The sequence below is a fragment of the Aotus nancymaae genome, unplaced genomic scaffold (genome assembly GCF_030222135.1).
Source record: "Aotus nancymaae isolate 86718 unplaced genomic scaffold, 86718_ANA_hifiasm-v0.15.2.pri h1tg000014l, whole genome shotgun sequence".
In the NCBI taxonomy this organism is placed as follows: Eukaryota; Metazoa; Chordata; class Mammalia; order Primates; family Aotidae; genus Aotus; species Aotus nancymaae.
Genome location: NW_026988425.1, coordinates 120021729 through 120043067, shown reverse-complemented (window position 1 = coordinate 120043067; position 21339 = coordinate 120021729). Strand labels below are relative to the sequence as shown.

The window sequence follows — 21339 nt, the reverse complement described above, 5'->3', positions numbered from 1 at the left end:
CTGTTACCCAGGCTGGAATGCAATGGCGCGATCTCGGCTCACCGCAACCTCCGCCTCCTTGGTTCAGGCAATTCTCCTGCCTCAGCCTCCTGAGTAGCTGGGATTACAGGCACGCACTACTGTGCCCAGCTAATTTTTTGTATTTTTAGTAGAGACGGGGTTTCACCATGTTGACCAGGACGGTCTCGATCTCTTGATCTCATGATCCACCCGCCTCGGCCTCCCAAAGTGCTGGGATTACAGGCGTGAGCCACCGCACCCGGCCCTATATATATATATATTTCTTATGCAGTGAAGTTATTTTAAGAAGAAAATTTATCTGGAGTCTAAGTCAATTTAAAGGGTACATGAGATAGCTATTCACAGTTTTAAAACTTTGACTTGGAATAAGTTCTGGCTGAATGAAGTATTTTTAATCCATAAATTATACCACAAATGACAAAGTATAGTATTTCCTATTGCTCTAAGCTAAAACTAAAGAACCATGCCAAGAATGTAATATCTTAGCATTCCCCTAGGAGCAATCAAATATATTAAATATACCAAACAAGTTTTCAGTACAGAATCAGGATACATTATTAAATTCTAAGGCTTTAAATATAGCTTACTTACATTTCAGATAAGTTTTTGGGTAAGGTTAACCTGTAGGTTAAACTGATTAGTCTATACAATGTAAATGAAATGTCTAATAACCATTCACTCAACCCATATTGAGTAAGTTTCTGCATCAAGTGCTAGGTGGAGCCAGGTGATACAGAATAGGTGAGAAGACAGAACACAGTAACACGGGACACGGTAGCACATTCTGTAACATGGTGGCACATTCTGTAACACAGGTAGAAGACAGAAAATTTTAATAGAGCCCTGGGGTGGGGGTAACACGAAGAGTTCCCAGGAGTGTGAAGAGGTGGATAAATTAAGCAGACACACAGAGACAGAATTTCTTTGGGCTCATGGAACCAGAATCTAAGTGTTTGAAAGCTTTATTTTAGAGCACATATAGAGCCCTTGGGTAAGCTTGCTAAAACGCAGATTGTTGGGCCCAACCCTCAAAGATTTTGATTCAGCAGGTGTGAGAATCAGCCAAGGAATCTACATTTTTTTTTTTTTTTGAGACAGTCTCACTCTGTTGCCCAGGCTGGAGTACAGTGGCGCGATCTCGGCTCACTGCAACCTCCGCCTCCTGGGTTCAAGTGATTCTCCTGCCTTGGACTCCCCAGTAGCTGGGATTACAGGCACGTACCACCATGACCGGCTAATTTTTGTATTTTTTTTGGTAGAGATGGGTTTCACCATTATGGCCAGGCTGGTTTCAACCTCCTGACCTCAGGTAATCTGCCTACCTCAGCCTCCCAAAGTGCTGGGATTACAGGCGTGAGCCACCGCGCCCGGCCTCCATTAATAATCATCATCTCGGGAGACTATTACAGAAGGTCTTTAGCCCATTCTTACTTAATTCGCCATTTAACCCATCTAAAGACAGGCAATGTGAACAGGCGGACACTGAGGTGTGGAGAGAAAAGCTGTGGCTCTACAGCCAGCACAATCAAAAGGACAGGAGCTTCAGATTCATGCTTGGGCTTTCCTGAGACCCTCATATTAAGAAGGGCAGGGATTCTCAGCAAACTAACACAAGAACAGAAAACCAAACACCGCATGTTCTCACTCATAAGTGGGAGCTGATCCATGAGAACACATGGACACAGGGAGGGGAACATCACACACTGGGGCCTGTAGAGGAGGGATAGCATTAGGAGAAATACCTAATGTTGATGACGGGTTGAGGGGTGCAGCAAACCACCATGGTACATGTATACCTATGTAACAAACCTGCACGTTCTGCACATGTATCTCAGAACTTCAAGTATAATTTAAAAAAAAAAGGTGGCAAAAAAAAAAGGGGGGCAGGGAACTTGACTATTCTGATCACTGAAAAGTGACTATCCTGTTAAAAATTAAAAACTAGGTTTTGTATAGCAATCTAGTATGGCGTGTTGAAGCATCTCTTCATCAAGACACCAATCACTCAAGGTGTAATTACTAAGGGTGACCTGTCCCTGAAACATGAGGACTCAACTGAGGGCTACTACGTGAAACTGCCTGAGTGGCTGGCAGACACCCCATGTGATAGCCCATTAGTATATGCTCTCCATCAGACTGGAAGAGAAGGAAGGCTTCATGGAGGAGGCGGCACCTGAGGTGAAGAAGAGGATAACCAACAGCCAACCTGACTGCTCACTCACTATGTGCCGGATGTTTCACACAGGTGATCTCATGTCATCCTCACACCAACTCTGTGAGGTCAGCGCTAATATCATGCCCAAGATCACACTGCTAGTAAGTTCTGCGACTAGAACTCTGGCCTGTGTGTCTTCAGAATGTTCATGTCCCTACCCAATTTGTTGTAGTACCTGGAGGATGTAGACAACTGGAAGTGAAGTTGAAGGGGATGCCCAGTGCAAAGATGGCGGAGGGGGAGGGGAAGGGGAAGGATCAGGGAGGGATAGGGAGAAGGAAGATGGAATAGCGTAGCATGGCTGCAGCACATGGTGAGGGGACTGGGAGATGGGCTGGACCGAAGGAGGCTGCTGGTCATTTGGCAGGATGTGGGGGATGGAAGGTTTCAGATAGAGAAGTGACATGACCAGAGCTAAGCTTCAGAGACTGCTCTGGCAGCAGAGTAGGAGGTGGATTGAAAGAAGAAAGTCTTAAGGCAGGGAGGCCAAGTAGAAAACCCATGCAATAGTCCAAGCAAACAGGGACAAAGTAGGATACTGGCAGCAAGAACAGAAAACCAGAGGCAGATTTCAGACATGCTACAGGGATAAAATGAAGTGGACCTGGCTACTGAATGGGCGTGGAAGGGGAGTAATCGTGGGGGCATGGGAAGGGGAGTAATTAAATGCAACTGTCAGGGTTTGAGCTTCGGTGCCCAGAAGGCTAGTGGTGGCAATGACTGATACCCTGGCACCAAGCTAACATAAAATCAAAATACCCAAGCCTGGATTTTTACTACTAGATTAAAAAAAAAAAACACACAAGATATCACTACAAATAAAGGGTTAAAAAGAAAAAGGAATGAGTTGTGACTGGATATCTGCAAACAGAGGACACTAATTTTATCAGTCCCACAGGGATGGGACAGCGATGACCAAGGCTGCATCTGTGTTCCAGGAAACCTTACGGCCTCAGAGCCACCGAGGGCTGGTCTCTTCCAAGACCATGTCCCTTCTGTGCGCTCCCATGCCTGGAACACCTAAAATAACTCCTCACACAGCCTTGATCTGCTAAATGGAAGGGAAGGCCGGGGAAGACCCCGAAACCAGTGTCCTAAAGGACATAGCCTCGATCTGCTAAGTGGAAGGGAAGACCAGGGGAAGATTCGTAACCAATTTCCTAAAGGAAGCCTCCAGTGTCTCAGTCTTCCCATTCTGGGCCCTCTTGTCCCCAGGTGACACTCTGCTGCACGTGCTGCCAGGGAAATGGTCAACATTCCCTCTTTACAGATTCTAGATAATTAATCAAAAAGAGAGAAATTATAAAATCTTGTTTGGCTGCATAAAAATTTATTTCCGTCATTTACACCAACTGCTTATCATTTATGCCTAACTGTCATGCAACTCAACAGCCAGTATGAAAATTACTCAACATGTATCAGGCTTTGCTTTCTTGTGACACAAATCTCCACCTATGAATATACCATAGTTTACTGCTCATGTAGTTAAGCTGTGAGCAGATGCTCTCATCATCGACTCACATCAACAACAACAACAAAAAAGTGTGGCTACATCATTCTGCTCAGGAGATTCCCAGGGAAAGAGCAGTTATTATTGCTTCTAACATAGAACTCAGTTCCGCCTTCAATTATATTTTCCCTTCACTTTTTAAATCTTTATTTAGTTGCTCCTATAAGAAATACCTTTTTGCAAAGCTAGTTGATATTTTTAAAATCCAAAAGGAAAGAAATGAAAAACTTTAATGAAATACAGGGGGAAAATACATGAAACGATTTAAAATAGCTCCCACCAACAAATATAATTCTCCAGAAATAATTTCCTTCCTTGGAGACTTGGATAATATTTTAAACACACTGGCTTTCCCATGTAAACACATCCATATTAGGCTGTGTTTCTGAGTTCTGCTATACTTGCAGGGCAACTGCAAGGAGCAGGCACAGTTCAGACATGAGCTGGAGGCCAGCCCACCCTCCATGGGTGTCATATATTGGAGCCCAACAATTTTTAACTGCTGATTTGAAAAGCAGAGATTGCCACAATTCTCAAGTCAACGCAGGAACCCTGCTCCAGGATTTCCTTCTTTCTTCCTGTTTTTCTCATTGCTCTGTCTACCTAGACCAATATTCACATTCCTTTGCTCTTCTTATTCCATCCTCACTTACACTTTCTGACATTTCCCACCTCTTCTCGCAGAGCCTACATCGCTCAGCATGAATACTTCAACTCAGGTAATTGCTTTCTTTAGTTCCTTTCTTTTTCTCCACATGCAAGCCTCAGAAAGTCCTCACTTGAATTACCTGCGATTCCCTTGTTTCTCTAGGCCTTTGGCCCTTTCTAGAGAAGCGTGAACTTTGCAGAGGGCAGTGTAAATGAAGGAATGGCAGAAGCAGAAATGTAGGGGCTCCAGGGTAAAAATCTGTCCGTCTGGCTGGCTCCCGTCCATTAGGATCCTGCTGTGCTCACAGGCGCCCCCACCGATTGCAGCCTCTGCTTTTTTTAGGCTTTGTTTACATATTCCCATCTCTACCTATCCTGAAACTAAATGAATCCCTCTTCCCACACACCCTACTTCTCTAAGCAGTCAGCAGTGGACCCATATCCAATTTCAACATCACCACCAACTTTCATATTCCCATGTGTGGAAGCATGGGTCGATGTCCCTAACCAATTCTGAAAGCTCTCATAGTTTACAAGCAAACAATCATTTAGGCAAATGTAGTCTTCTCCGAATTGCACCAATAGAACAAATATAGTAACAATTATTATTAAATCCTGTCCCTGCTATATACAAAGAAATAAGTCCATGAATGTTCTTCTGGAAGGAAAAGAGGCCATTTAGGCTTTAAATTTTCCAAAAAGTAAAGAAAACCAGAAAAGCTGGTTTTGTGGCTAAAGATGTATTTATTCCTGTTTCAAGAATACACAGCCCTGAAACTTTTTAGTCAAGAGTCAATCTGCACACAGAATGGATAATTCAAGACCATTGTTCTTTCTAGATTATAAACCCCAGAAAGGTAGGCTTGGAAGTGTCTGAATGACCAGCCTCCCTCACTTCATGCACAGGTCAGGTGCCAGCACCTAGATGGTGTTTTGGCAAGTGCTGTGCACTTGTGAGCCCGTGTGTGATTCTTCACACATCTCCATCAGTACAGGCTCCTCTGTGCTGGGCACTGTGCTAGCAGCTGGAGAGAACAAGACTATTAAGATGCTGCCTTCAAGAAATCTACACTGAGCAGAGAAAGAGAAGCATATCCACATAAACAAGCTGCCAAGTAGTACAGGTACTAAGACAGCAGTCTGGGATGTTAGAAGGACACGGCAATTCTGAGCTGAGAGGGAGGAAGGTCAAGATGGCTCCACAGACGTGGGGACACACACGAGCTAAGGCTTATGGATCAAGAGGGTGTCGGCCAGGAAGGCCGGGAGTGAGTGAGAGAGGAAGAGAAGGGAACAGGAAGAAACAGTGGTACCCGAAGTGGTTCCCATGGCTACCTTGGGTGTGAGGCAGAGGAGCAGAGAGAAAAGGGAGAGGCAGACAGGAGCCAGACCTTGGGGCTCATGCCATTCCAAAGAAGATCTGGGTTTCCTCCTGAAGGTGAGAAGTAGCAGTGAGGATTTTAAGCAGGAGAGCAAGATGATCGGGTTTGGGTTCGCTCTGAAAGCAGACGCTGTGAGATGGCATGTCTGGGTTACTCCTGGGCTCTCTCCATGCCCTTACACTGGCCAAAGGGCCAACTGAACAGGGGATGTGCAGTTCCAGTCCAGCCTCCTCATCTCCTTCTCAAGGGCGTGCCTTCCTTCAGGCAGCAGGCCTCTGCTCTGTCCTTGCCTCCCCAGGCTTACCTGACCCCCTTCTCCCGGGGACCACGCTGGCCAGTGCTGCCGGCCACTCAGCAGGAGTCAGCCTCACGCTGGGGTTCAGTCACAACAGGCCCACTGACCCACAGAGACAGCCACTTCCTCCAACCTGGTCTTTTCAATAATAAAGGTGATCTAGCTCTGTCTGTCACTTCTGGCTTTATTTTTCACTTTGTTCAGATCCTGGGTGGGGAAAGAGGACTCCCGGGAACCTAACACAAAATTGGATTGAAGGGATGTGAGACTGGAAATCAGGAGACCAGTTAGGAAGTTATTAGAAGATGACGGATGCCCAGAAGAGGGCCAAGAAACACCAACAAGGAGAGCGTGCCGTGGAGGAAGCAGGGCAGAGGCACGGGACCCCAGGAGCTCCATCCATCCTAACTGCATCCCGGACACGCTTCCCCTGCCACAAGCTGCTTCTCAAAGACCACTGAACCGGGCAAGCGCAAACACTATTTCAGCCTCTGTCTCCCTTGGGCCCGAGGACAGAATGACAAGCACAGCTGCTGTCAGCAGTGGCCTGTGTGTCTTACCCATGTATGGGGCAGGCCAGGCCGACTGGCCCCCTCCTCCATAGGGGTCCTGGGGCTTGGTGCTCAGAGCACTCGTGTGAAGAGCAGAATCAGAATTGGTCCTAAGGAGGGGAGGAGAGAGTCTGGCTGAAAATCTGTTTTCCTTAGTGAAAATGCAACACTCTTTGTTGAATATTCACAATGGGAAAGGCGGCAAGAATAACTGACTTATAATCATCAAATAAGGGGTTAGGACCTACCTGAAGTCCTTTACATCAGTAACAGCCTCTGAGGATCACCCACACTCCCAAATATTTTAATTTATATTCGTGTAGCCTTATATTCTGACGCTGACGGTTTGGTGACTAGTTCAAAAAGGCCGGCCTCGGATTCACAGCTTCCCTCCAAGATCTTCCTATTCTCCCCAGCTCACAAGCTGGCTGTGGCCAGTTTAGCCTGTGGCTACATTAGGTTTTCTCCACCAGAGAGTAACTGTTTCTAAGTAAAGGATCACTTAGAGCCGGGCGTGGTGGCTCATGCCTGTAATCCAAGCACTTTGGAGGCCAAGGCAGGTGGATCACCTGAGGTCAGGAGTTCAAAACCAGCCTGACCAACATGGTGAAACCCCGTCTTAAAAAAATAAATAAATAAAAAATAAAAAAGGATCACTTAGAGCAGTGGTTTGCAATACCCTTCCAGGGAGAAGGCAAGGTCAAGACTAGTCTCAAAATGATGGTAAAGCCTCCTCTGCCTTTTCACTCTTGCTCTCCCCCAAGCACGGTGGGCTCCGCAGTGGCCATGTGAGATGTGATGTCCCACTGCTGAGTGCAGGAGCAGAGAATCCAGCTGCCCTGGAGACATCTGGAAAAGGTGAGCATTACCACTATTCTCAATACATTTTTTTGTGTTTCTTTTAAAAAAGATCTAATTTATGTTAACATGTAATGGGCTTATTTTTTTTTTAATTCACTAGTATCTTTTTAAAAATCTCTCAATTTAATTTCTAATATCAATAGATATACTCACATAAACAAATACTATTTGAGGGTCTCAATGTTTTTTATTTAATTTTTTTTTTGAGATGGAGTTTTGCTCTGGTTGCCCAGGCTGAAGTGCAGTGGTGCTCACTGCAACCTCTACCTCCTGGGTTAAAGTGATTTTCCTGTCTCAGCCTCTGAAGTAGCTGGGATTACAGACATGTGCCACCATACCTGGCTAATTTTCATATTTTTAGTAGAGATGGGGCCACCATGTTGGCCAGGCTGGTCTTGAACACCTGACCTCAGGTGATCTGCCCACCTTGGCCTCCCAAAGTGCTGGGATTACAGACCTGAGCCACCATGCCAGGCCTCAGTGTTTTTTACTTTATTTTATTTTTTTTGAGATGGAGTCTTGCTCTGTCACCCAGGCTGGAGTGCAGTGTCATGATCTCGGCTTACTGCAACCTCCACCTTCCGGGTTCAAGCAATTCTCCTGCCTCAGCCTCCTGAGTAGCTGGGAATACAGGTGTGCGCCACCACACCTGGCTATTTTTGTATTTTTAGTAGAGATGGGGTTTCAACATGTTGGCCAGGCTGGTCTCTAACTCCTGACCTCAGGTGATTCACCTGCCTGGGTCTCCCAAAGTGCTGGGATTACAGGCATAAGCCACCGCACCCAGCCTCAGTGTTTTTTAAGACTGTAAAGTGGACCTAAGAGAAAACTTTGGGAGCCACTAATGTATAGCAAATTTCTGAAACTCTCCCAGCTAGCTTCAGTGTCTACGAAGCCTTGGATGCAAGACATGATTATTTATTTATCTCATCATAAGGTCAAACTGTTGGCCATAAGGAGGACTGGTAAGCAACTTCATTAGCCTACAATGCTTGGTGGTCCACTCCAGTGACAGCCTCAGGTGGCTTCAGAGGAGGAAGAGGCAGACAAGGGCAGAACCCATAGTGCAACAGAAGGAGCATGGCCGCTGGGATCAGAGAACTGGATTCAGATTCCAGCCTCTTTACAGATTCAAACAGACTCAAGAGAACATCAATCAAATGCGGAGCCAACTGGGAAAATCTAAATATAGACTGGACATTAAATCACATTAAGGAGTTATTTTAAATTTTGTTAAGTATAATAACAGCATTGTGGTTGTTTTTTAAAAAAGGTTCTCGTCGGCCTTACGCTGCTGGAGATATATCCAGGTAAAATACTTTATCTAGCCAGTCATGGGACTAGCGTGGGAGGTAGGTTTAGAGAGACTGGCAGAATGCTGATAACAAGTGAAGCTGAGGATGGGCACCACAGGCCTCTTATAACACTTCTGTTTGCGTGTATTTAAAATTGTGCACCATTAATCAGGTTTCTTTTTGTTTTTGGGACAGCTTCTTTCTGTTGCCCAGGCTGGAATGCAATGGTGCAAACATAGCTCACAGCAGCCTTAACCTTCTGGGCTCAGGTGATCCCCCCGCCTCAGCCTCCCGAGTAGCTGGAACCACAGACATACCTTTTTTTTTTTTCCCCCATAGAGACAGGGTCTCACCGTCTTGCCCAGGTTGGCCTCAAACTCCTGGGCTCACATGATCCTCTGGCCTCAGTCTCCCAAAGTGTTGGGACTACAGGCGTGAGCCACTGTACCCAGATTTTTTTTTTAAATACCAGTCCACCTATTAGCTAAGGCCCTTAAACAAGTCACTTCACCTTTTAGAATGGAAAATAATACTCATTCTTGTAGGATGTTGTCAGGATTGAAAAAAATGACTGAGGAGTTTGGCCCAAAGTGATTACAACAATAGCTGATGTTTATTCAGCACGTATGTTTCCCAGAGTTATCTTATTCAACCCATGATCTAGGGACCATGATCTCCATTTTTCAAATGAGTAAACTAAGGCAATCAGAAGTCAAATAATCTGCTCAAGGTCACACAGTAAGACGCAACCCCTAGTAGTCCCACCCCAGATCTCGTGTGCTCTGTACTGCCCCCTAAAGACACTTAGTAAATGGTGGGTTTTGTTTTTAACACATCCTATCAACACAGCTTACCTAAACACACTCTGGCAACTGGATGCTACGTAAAAAATATCAGGATGGTTAAATTGCTCTAAAATCTACTTCTAACAGAAAACAACCCATGTACCTGTTAAGTGCAGATGTCAGCCTGAACCCAGGATGCTTTTCTTCTTTCCAAGGAGGCTGCTGCCTTTAAAAACCAGAACATCATAAAAGGAAAAGAAGTCAATCCACAGAGAGCAAAGGAGGTCCTCAGCCCTGCATCTCAGAACTGTCTCTTCTACTCACCTCGCTCTGCAACCTGAGAGTCACTTAAAAATAACCCATGCCTCACTCATTTTGCCCATCATTGTTAAAATGAGGTAAGACTGAATGATCCCTCCAGTCCTGTGATCTCCAATTTCCAATATAAAAAGTACTAAAATACCCTAAGGAATAGGAGTAGCTAGTTGGGCAGATGAGTTCAGTGTATACGTAGGGGGCAACTTGGCAATCTTGGATGCAAAAATTTTGCATTCCCATGCCAATGGCCATGAAGAGGAATATAACTGTTATAGTTACCCAGGGTATGAAAACATTAGTTCAACCAATCCTGGTGCTCTGAAAATCAGAAGACATTTCTTGGATACACAAAAGAAAAATATCGGTTTAGAGATGCCTTTTACTGATGTAATAAAATACTGTATTTATTTTACAACCCTGGATCCCAAGATTCTTGAAGGCAGCTGAAAATCTACTTGAGATGGGGCCCACTGTCATCCATCTTTATTTCCTTTCCCAGGTCCAGACACATCATACACAGTAAGTGCTCAGTCAGTATCTGCCCAGAGAATGGAGGGAGAGCAGACTTCAATCCAGAGAGCTAAATATTTTTGATACACATATTTTAAATGCCTCCTGAATCTGATTTGGTGATCTGAAAAATGATACGACGCACACAACAGATACAGCAGTTTTTTATCAATTAATTCTATTTTCTGTTACTCTCTGTATTGGGTACAAAAATACTCAAAGAGACCTTAAAGCAAATACACTGTGCAAATTACCATTTTAAGAGTCTTTTGTCCTTTTCAGCAGCTTACTAAGACACTCTGAGAAAAGATGCTGATTTTTCTGTCTCAAACGTAAGAATGCCGTATCAGAGTATTCTGTTGGTAAATATATTCCAAATGTGTTTCTATTTGGTTTTAAATATGAAGATCTAGATTTCTTTTCTTTTCTTTTTTTTTTTTTTCAGACAGAGTCTCACTCCGTCACCAGGCGTCAGGCTGGAGTGTAGTGGCGTGACCTCGGCTCACTGCAACCTCCACCTCCTGGGTTCAAGCAATTCTCCTGCCTCAGCCCCCTGAGTAGCTGGGACTACAGGCGCGCGCCACCACACCCAGCTAATTTTTTTGTATTTTTAGTAGAGAAGGGGTTTCACCATGTTGGCCAGGATGGTCTCGATCTCTTGACCTCGTGATTCACCCACCTTGGCCTCCCAAAGTGCTGGGATTACAGGCGTTAGCCACCGTGCCTGGCCTAGATTTCTTTAAATAACTTTTCATTTTAGACTTTCATATAAGCCTATCACTGGAAACGCTTAGGTGTTTTTTTGTTTTCTTTGTGTTTCTGAGATGGAGTCTCGCTCTGTCACCAGGTTGAAGTACAGTGGGACGATCTCGGCTCACTGCAACCTCTGACTCCCTGGCTCAAGCGATTCTCCTGTCTCAGCCTCCTGAGTAGCTGGGACTACAGACCTGCACCACTACGCCCAGCTACTTTTTGCATTTTTAGTAGAGACGGGGTTTCACCATGGTAGCCAGGATGGTCTTGATCTCCTGACCTTATGATCCACCCACTCAGCCTCCCAAAATGCTGGGATTACAGGCGTAAGCCACTGCGCCAGTGTTTTTTTTTTTTTTTTAAGAGATGGCATCTTGCTATGTTGCCCAGGCTGGAGTGCAGTGGCTAGTCACAGCACCATCATAGCACACTACAGCCTCAAAACTCCTGGTCTCCAATGATCCTCCTGCTGAAATTAAATTTTGTAAGAGAAAATAAGATTCTATGCTTTATATTAGAAATTTCTAAAACAACATTCAAAGTGGATAAAGCAAAATTATCTAAAAATAACACATGTCCATCATAAATTTTAAAGTATGTCTTGCTTACCTTGGCCAACTCTCATCCAGAGGCTGTGAGGAATAACTGGCTCCAAAAGCACTACCATCAAAGTAGAATTTTTAATAAAGGAAAAGTAAAAATTAATGGAAAGTTGAAGCAGAATGAGCAAGGTGAACTCAGAGAGTTAATTAACTGTGTTTTTGGCTCTTATCTTTATCCCTGTACCTGACAGCTCTTCCTTCATGATTTCTCTCATCACCCTCCTCGATGACAGTCTATTCTGCTGTCCTCTAGCCAGTGTTTTCTTTGCATGGTTTTTTGTGGGGTGTTTGTTATTTTTTGCCTGCCTGGCATCTTTTGTTTTCAGGAACTACTGCCACTCTCGCTCCAAATCTGCTAAGGTTGCTATTCCCTCTGGGCCACACGGGAGGGACCCAGGCCCAGGATTCTAGCCCAGGTACTTCACCTTCTGGAAACAGTGTTTGGCTCAGGGATAGGCACAAACAGAACCAAGGAGAGTGCTCTGAGGAAAAAATAGGAGTGCCCCAGTAGAGGTGGTGTGAGCCCAAGGGTGTCTGAATCTGGGGGTTTCGCCATGGAGAAAGCCTGTCTATTACGCGTGAAGTCATCCCAGAGGTGGCACCACAGAGGTCTCGATGATATTGTATGACCCCTTGGATCTAGCCCTTGGGCTTCTAGTGACATAAGCCTGTACATTTTCTCTTTTTAAGTTAAGGTAGGTTCTTGGTATTTACAGCCAAAAAAGAGGCGCATTAGATGTGTGGTCACTGTCTTATCAATCTTGTGTTGTTCACTGGGTCTGGTGCACCTTGGAGCATATTCTGGGCGCCTGGAGACACAATAAGGGCGCGGCATACACACTGAGTAGAGAGGCACTGTTTTCATTCATTCAGTTAACTGTTCCCACACACAGCCTTCTGAAGACATTGTTAATCACTTTATTCTGCTAAGAAATCTTCATTTTGTTCAGCCTAAAAGGCAAAACTTACTGTGGTGCTCCACAATTTGGGCCAACGGCCTCTTCTGCTCTTGTCATCCCTGCAGCTGTCTGGGTTCCACAAACACAGCCTCGATTTTCCTGCCCCTCTGCCTTTACTAACACCACTTTCCCTTTCCTATGTGGAACGCTGCCTCCTTATCACTCCCCGAAACCAAACCCATTCCTTTTGTCTCCTGGATCACTGATTGGATGAAATATACATTCGGCAGTTACCAATAACACTTTTCACCCCAAACCTTTATTTCTTAAGGTGGAAATGTTAAAGAAGATACAAACTATACGACACATCAAGATAGAAATTTGAAAACAGATATCTAAGCACCTACTGTGTGCCAGGCCTGTACTGAGTTCACACTTTCATTTAATCTTAACAATCCTGACAGGCAGATATTTTCCCCATTTTACAGCTGAAAAGACTGAGGCTCAGTTCTAGAAGAGCTGAGAAATTCAAGATCAGATAGCTGGCCTGGTGGATCAGGGGTCAGACCCACAACTCACTGATGCCAAAGCCTGAGAGCTCTCCGCTAAGCTATGCGGCCTCTCAGGAAACAGTGAACTATACCACGTGCCCCAGAAAATAGAAAATAGTACCTGGAGTGTTCTGGGAAGAAGGATGGAGGAGGGTATAAGAGAAGGTATCATCTGCTCGGGCTCAGGAGGAGACAGGAGCCTTGATGGAGTGGGGCCCTATCCTGCAGGCCTGGGCTGGGCAGCTCAAGTAAATACACAATCTGGAATTAGGAAAACGGAGGCTCTCATGAGTTCTTAATGATTTAGTGAGAAATGCCTTCTTTGCCAGAAGAAGCATTAGAATTGCAAGTTTCATCTTCTATGTATTAGTTTTCTTTGACATGTCTCATTATCTTATTTCTTAATTTGATCCTGAATCAATAAAATAAAACAGGTAATTTCCCAAGGAGATGTTTCTTCAATGTTCACTATTAGGCTTAATGTACATGAAGTACGGATGAGACGAGACCACAGTAGGAGGCAGGAGAGGAAAAGGTGATAAAGAGGAAGGCCCGTGAGAGACAGACTATCAGTATTTCTGTTGGCAAAGCCAGTAGGGAGGAAACACTGAGACGAGACCTACGGTTATCTGCCTTTCTCTTTTCTGCAGATTTGATTAATATCTGTTTAGAAATGCTTAATTTTAGGAAGTAGAAGTTTACTCTTTTTCTCAGTACACTGCCATCTTTAAAGTCAATACGTCCAATTTCATAGTACTGATAATACAAATTAGAATGCAGTGGTGTATTAGTCATGTTAATGATCAAATAAATATTTGATCATTTTGTTTAGACTTTCATATTAACAACACAAAAAGATAGTAAATTCCCAGAAATTTTTAATATGATTAGGCTGAGGCATCAAAAGTTAAAAGATGTGACCTCTGAGCTCTTTTAATTTTTACTGTCTCATTTAATTTAGTGGATATTTGAAAACCCGAGGGAACCACTCATGTTATAAGCCTATAGTTAAACTTAATGCGAGGAAAACCTAGACAAAGTTTATTAGTTCTTTGGAAAATTTCAGAAAACTTCATTCAGGTAGCTTTAAATACTCCGCAACACTGACACGCCCTAAATAACAACCTCAAGACAGAGAAAACACTCTTATTTATAAACTTGAATTTATCATTTATTCAAGAAACATTGCTGGCGTTCCTGCCAGGTGCCGGCGTGCCAGCCGAAGGGACGCACAGGCTACAGGGTTTTTAACCACCTCACTAGCTCCTCCTCCACTGCTTCCTTAGTTAAGCTTAGTGAAGGCGTCCGCTCAAGGAAGATTTCCACATTAAAAAAGGAAGGTGGGGAGGAGGGATAACGAAACAGATAAACAAAGAAGAGGTAGCTGCAATGGATGGAAACAAAAATTAAAGTTTAAAAAAAACCCACACTCGCATGGATCTTTTCTTATCCCTCTGTGCACTCCTCTCCACCCCTTTGCCTTCTGGCCCAGTGTCTCCTGGGGTCCCGTGGCCTCTCAGGTCCCGCCTGCTTGCATTGCTCTGGGAGACACAGGATGCTCTCAGGATCACTGGGCACCAGGAAGAGTGGAAGCAGATGGAGGGGGTGGCTGGAGCCTCTGGGCACAGACAGCTTTGGGAGGTGCTTCCTAAGAGCTTCAGAGCCAGTGCCTGTCTTCCTGGTGGAGAGCCCTTTTCCTCCATGTTTGCCTTGGCCAATTCCATCCTTCCCTGGCTCCAGCTGTCACCTACAGTCCAGTAACTCTTAAATCCACACCTGCAGTTGCCAACAGTTCTTGGGAACTCCACGTGCATATTTCCAACTGGCTACTCAAGTCCTCTGCCAAAAGTACCCAAGACAGCTCAAATTCTACTGAAATCCAACCAATTACTGTCCCTTTCATTTGTTGTTCTTCTTATAGTCCATCTTATTTAGTGAGGGCACCATCCACCAAGACACTCAGGTTAGGATCTCAGAGTCATCCCAGTCTTTCTCTCTGCCCAAGTCTCTGCAGTTCTGTGTAGGAAAATCTTCCTGCTCGATTTACTGCCTCAATCCATCAACGCAGGGACTCCTGTTCCTCTCAACCTGGGGAGGGAACAGTTCTTACTCACTCTTCCCCAAAGGAAGGGGAGTAGCTCTTCTTCTGCTGATGAGAGGACATCAGCTGGTCGTTTACCAGTGGGTGGGGATACCGAGCTACAGAAGCTGAAAATAAGACCCGCCCTGCCCCTTTCTTTGTGCGGCTTGACCTGCGGCTGGGTGAACAGGCACAGGGTTCCCTTCTCTCAGTTTCCTATCTCTATGTGGGTCAGTGCACCTGGGCAGGGCTCAGGAACTGCCTTGTGGCGGCAGCCTGGAAGCCAGTCATTTTCTCTCCTGCTCTAAAACTCTGTGTTCTGCCAAGGACACAGTTTGTGGGGCGGGCCTGCGACCCTCCATGCAGCTGGTGGGGTAAGTGGACTTGGGAGTCTCCTTAATAGAACCCACCCACCAAGACAAGTTTCAGTGTCAGATTTAATACAGAAAAGCCACAATTTGGCTCCATCCTGATTTCTCAGCCATGTGTTTACTGTCATTCTACTTCCTTTTGTCCCTTTACCTCCAACTATGTCCCACTAGAATACATCTTAAAGTCAAACTGTAAGGGTCGCATATGAGTGGCATCTTTTTGAGTCCTTACATTTATAAAAACATCCTATTTCCCTCAGCACAGGAGAGGCAAATAGGTTGCATGTGGTATTGTGAAGTCAGAATATTTCCCCCTTAACATTCTAAAGACCAATGTTTCCTTGTCCTTCAAGAGGAGACGGGTGTTAGGTAAAAGTTGGATTTTGTGATCACATAAGTTTTGGAAACCCTGGGGTAAAGAGAAGTTGTTTCTTAACTGCAGGACTTTTCAGAGCCCTAATATATACGGTCAGGCTCCAAGAGGAGATACAGAGTATGGTGTTTCTCAAATGTAATAGGCCATGTATTTCAAAGCAACAGTGTCCTATAAACCAATGTCCTAACATTTTCATCTCATTATGATGAAAAGAACCAAAGCAAGGCTCAGCCCAGAGAGGAGAATCATTCCTAACTCTAGTTCTCAGGCCTGTCTTCATGAGCCTTCAGGCTAGTGAGCCCTCTACTTCCTTTAAAGGAAGGCATTTTCTATGCTGCTTCAGTATGTCTCCTTCTTTCTCAGTGTGTTACCCACAAGTCTGAGAAAATATTTTATTTGCTATAAATGTATGTGCCTAGTTCAGAAGTTCAGCGATGGTGTTTAGGACCCGGCATGTCTGCCATCCTTGAGGAGTGGGAGTGAGAGGGCTGCTACAGACTGCGCAGATACAGAAGGGCAGAAGAGAGTCTATTCCAAGTGCTCGAGCCCAGGCCCCCAGCCAGGAGCAAGCCCTGACAGTGCCTCTCCTCTGCCTGCATGGGTCTAGGGCAGGGCCCAGCTGCAGCTGTGCCTTGGTGTTCTGTGGCTGCCTGTGCCAAGGGCAAAGCCCACTCCAGAAGGAATCTCCTGTCCAGAGCTCTGCATCTGTGGCTGCCCACTCTGAGAGGAAGCCAGAATATTTGTTAAACAATGTTCATTTTCTTTGAGATCACCCAATTGTAGGAGTGAACCCTCAGAGCCCTTGTCTAAGCCAGTGTGCCCTCCTTAAATAACACCCAAGCCAAGAAGCAGCTGTAAGAAGAGAATTCTGATTACATTTTTTCCCTTTTGTTCTAACAAAGATTCAAACCAGTTTTTTATACTTCCAAATGATGAAACTTCATTTAAAAAGTAATAGATAAATGTGCAAGGCCACAATTTTAAGCAAATTATTTCACAACCAACAGAATGGAGGCCATGAAAGCAAAGATGGAATCACAGCCCCTGAGACCCTCCAAGCCCCCGAGCTGCCTCCCTACAGATGCCATACTCCTCCAAGGTCTCCCTTTTCATGGACCCTTGATTTCTCAAGACACTGGGCGAAAGAACTTTCTTTGCATCACAGATGTCCAGTCCCAGGACCCCAGTTTAGGGGCTTCGGAGGCCACAAAGACATGGCTCATGATCAGTGACTCTGACTCATACTGTCTAATGACTTTAATTTCTCTGCATATTAACTTGGTTTTTGCTTCTCCTTCCTTTAGGAGTTGACTAGCTTTGCTAATACTCTCCAGTTGATCCCTACAGTGCCAGATTATACCCTATCGTAAGAGACAGGGTCCCCAAACAAAGGAAGTCGCCTCTCTTTCTGGGACTTTGCACCACATTCTCTTCCCTCTGCCTGAAACATACCCTCCCAACAGCTTTACTCTCTTAAATCTCACTCATCACCATCTAAAGCCATTTTCCTTTATTATTTTTTTGCCTGTTTGCCATCATGTCCCACGGGACTGTAAACTCAACAAAGCAGGAACTATGTCTCCCTATTCATCACTGGGCTTACAACAGGGCCTGGCACAGAAAAGGGGCTCTGTAAATAGCTAATGAATGAACACTTTCTCCTCTTGCTTCTCATCCCTCAAGCCTCAGATTTCCCCCAGAATGACTTCGTTTCCCCAGACTGGTTCAAGCTGCACCTCTGACCTGCTTCCACAGCCCCAGAGCTGCCTTCCTGGAGATGCCAGACCTGCCGTGGCTGCTTGTTTGCTGAGCAGCCTCTCCCACTAAACTCTGGGCAACCTGAGGGCAGGGACCATAGTATGTTTACTGTGACAGTGAACTAAATGTCTAAAATAATGTCTGACCACTAGCACATACTTAACAAATAGTTTTTATAAGTGAATAAACATTCTCTTCCTTTCTCTTTTCTCAGTTCCCTCCTCTTCTATTCCTTTGGTTAATAAAGCTATGTGTATGCTTATACATTTAGACTGTACTTGCTTCAAAAGTATCTGAGATAGCCACATATACATCCACACACATACATATACATGGCATAATGTTTAATATACTCTGCAGAAATGAGAGCACCATCAGGAGAAAGAGGGAACTGAGAACTGAGAAAACACACATTGTTAAATCAAGCAAAGCAGCACTCAGTCTTCTGCTTGAACATTCTAGGCAGTTTGGACCACGGTTTGATGTACTACTCCATCCTGACGTGCAAATTTGCTGATGAATTGCCTCCATTTCCTTTTGCCTTTTTCATTCAATGTCAAAGTTATCACACATTCCAGAATAGAATTCTCAAGATTATTTACCATCTTTACTTTCCCTGATAACAGCCACATAATATACAAAATCAGAGGTCAGTCCTTCTGTGGACCAAATGTGGTGTGTCCCTGGGGGCAGGAGAAAGGGGAGAGACAAACATTCCCTGAGGACATTATCTTTGCCTCCAAATAGATTAGAAACTGTGACTGGGCACCTGGCTCACACCTGTAATCCCAGCACTTTGGGAGGCTGAGGTGGGCAGATCACGAGGTCAGGAGATCGAGACCATCCTGGCTAACACAATGAAACCCCATCTCTACTAAAAATACAAACAAAAAAAAATTAGCTGGGCGTGGTGGCATGTGCCTATAGTCCCAGCTACTGGGGAGGCTTGAACCCAGGAGGTAGAGGCTGCAGTGAGCCGAGACCACGCCACTGCACTCTAGCCTCAGTGACAGAGTGAGACTCTGTCTCAAAAACAAAAACAAAACCCAAACAAACAAACAAAAAAACCTCCAGGAAACTTGAAGGCAAGAGAAGCTGGGGTTTCCCTAGGGTGCCTCAAAACTCCTGGCTCCCTTGCACAAGGTCCTCTTCTCTGCTAGTGGGCACAGGTGGCATGGGGAGAGTTGAGCACATGCCGGGCCATCGGCTGGGCCTGATCTGCATCCTGGGCAGGTTAGTTCATCACATGCTCAGTTTCCTCATCAGAAAATGAGGGTTAGAAAAATACATGACCCAGTGAGTTTCTGAGGTCTAAATGGCACATAAATTGCCCAGCACAGTGCCTGGCATGGGTAGGTGCTCAGTAAACATGAGTGCCCTGCCCCCACTTCCTGGTTTCTGGGCTTGTGAAGCCAACTCTACCATCACTGTCAGGAATTCAGCTCTCCACAGTGGGGCCCACCCCGCCTTTCTTCGCCTTCCTCCACCCCTGAACCCGAGTTCTGAGAAGGATGAAGTGAGAGTACCAGCCCTCCTGGCACACTTCTGTGTCCTCTCCTGAAAAACCCAGCTCAGTCTGTTCCCCACACAGCAGCGCCCGCCACTGCCGCCTGTAAGCAGCACTGATGAAATAAAATACTGTCAGGTGAATTCACCATTTCCTTTCCTTGATTTCTACTTAATCGCATGGAGTTTGGTGTGACTGTACATTGCGCCGTGAGATTTTCCTATATTCTAGGTTTATTTTAGTTATCACTTACTGAACTTGAAGCATCACAAATAGAAAATTATATGAAATTTCTTAAGTTCCAAAAGCAGGTCAGCAGATCAAAAGAAATACAAATCAATCACATACCTGTATGTCCATTTTTGCTAGATAGACTAAGTCTCTGTAACCTGATTCAAAGTCAGGTTTAACTCTAACTTGGCTGAATTACACGTGGTTTTTGTTATTTCATGAACCTGAACTTTACTGATGCTTTCATAAACACCTATAATGTTTCCAAATTTTGACTGCAGAGATGTTTCTAGTTTCCAACTCATTTATTTGTATTGCCTCCCTTCATCAGATAAAGATTTTGAGGCCAAAGGAGAATTGCAGGGAAGATAAATCCTGACAACTCTTCAAACATTTCAGAACACACACTCCCCATGAAGAGTAAAAAAGGATATTTGTCGCCCTGGCTTGTCCCCAGACCTTCGGTGGAGGGGGTGGAAGCGGTTCCTGCACGGCCTCTCCACCAGCCCGTGGTGGCGGGTTCCCCGAACATTATCAGCTTGGTGAAACGACGGCTGCAGAGAGAAGGGAAGAAGAGTTGGCCTCCAACCATGAAATCATCACTTAGGCTCAAGAACAACTGATAACAATGGCAGGTGAAAGGACTGATTTTACAGTTTTACTTATTACGCATTAGAGGGCCTTGGGTCAAGGTAAATAAAATAAAGTAGTATATGGAACTGTTTTTATATAATAACCATAAAATACTGAAAAAGTGTCTGTAATGTGTTAAGAGGAAAGCTAAAAGAATGACATAATAAAAGCTGTCATGCAGTTGGGGAAGAGGAATCAGAAGACTGTGAATTCATATACCAAATCCCAGAAACTAGAAAGGACACTTTGAAATGTTAAAAGAGGTATATTTAAGAAAGAAAGAAACTGGCAAGCCATGAGGCAGCTATTTATTCTACACCGTGTCTTTTCAAATTTTTGAGTGAATTCATTACAATGTTTGAAAATTAAGACTCGAGGATTCTACGGAAAAATCAGAATTTTTTTTTTTTTTTTTTTTTTTTTTTTGAGACAGAGTCTTGCTCTGTTGCCCAGGCTGGAGTGCAGTGGCGCGATCTCGGCTTACTGCAACCTCCGCCTCCTGGGTTTAAGCAATTCTCTTGCCTCAGCCTCCCAAGTAGCTGGGATTACGGATGTGCGACAGCATGCCCAGCTCATTTTTGTATTTTTAGTAGAGACAGGGTTTCACCATGTTGGCCAGGCTGGTCTCGAACTCCTGACCTCAAGTGATCCACCCACCTTGGCCTCCCAAAGTGCTGGGATTACCAGCATGAGCCACTGCGTCCAGCCATAAGTCAAAATATTTTGGCCACACTGAACCACACTCATCTTAGGCTGAAGCTGAGCATGGCTGCTCCCTGTAGATGGGACACCCACTCTCTTATTTTTAAACCTAACATGCAAACCATTTCACTGACTCATCATTTGAGACATTCAGAGTGTGTAACCCCTGAGTTAAAGAGAAAAAAAGGAATGTTATCTAAATACAAGTGGAAAACAAACATACAAATCATCAGTCCCTAAATGGTACAAATGAAAGTAGAAACAGATTCAAGATAAATTCATGGTCAATAAATCCAAAATCCTTTTTAAGGAGATGCTTGAGGTATGTGCTTAACATTTTTGAGACTGGCATCACAAAGGGCAATCTTTTTGACTGTCAAAAGCCAAATCCTAGGCTGGGCCCATAAATCTCACATAATAGGGCAATGTGTATGCGTTATGCAATAGATGTGCTTGTGAAATACAGCAAACAGATTTTCTTCTCC

At 44.6% G+C, this 21339-nt stretch overlaps 1 protein-coding gene across 2 annotated transcripts in view; it reads right to left on the bottom strand.

The window, feature by feature from the left end:
• CRTC3 (CREB regulated transcription coactivator 3) overlaps positions 1–21339 on the bottom strand; it is a 111622-nt gene that overhangs the window by 28137 nt on the left and 62146 nt on the right. For both annotated transcript variants that reach the window (XM_064376273.1, XM_012463801.3), the window contains exons 3-6: positions 19954–20073; positions 11754–11815; positions 9727–9789; positions 6632–6732 (exon numbers count right to left, since the gene is read on the bottom strand). In XM_064376273.1, the coding sequence (XP_064232343.1) occupies positions 6632–6732; positions 9727–9789; positions 11754–11815; positions 19954–20073 (346 nt within the window). The remainder of the gene's footprint in view (positions 1–6631; positions 6733–9726; positions 9790–11753; positions 11816–19953; positions 20074–21339) is intronic.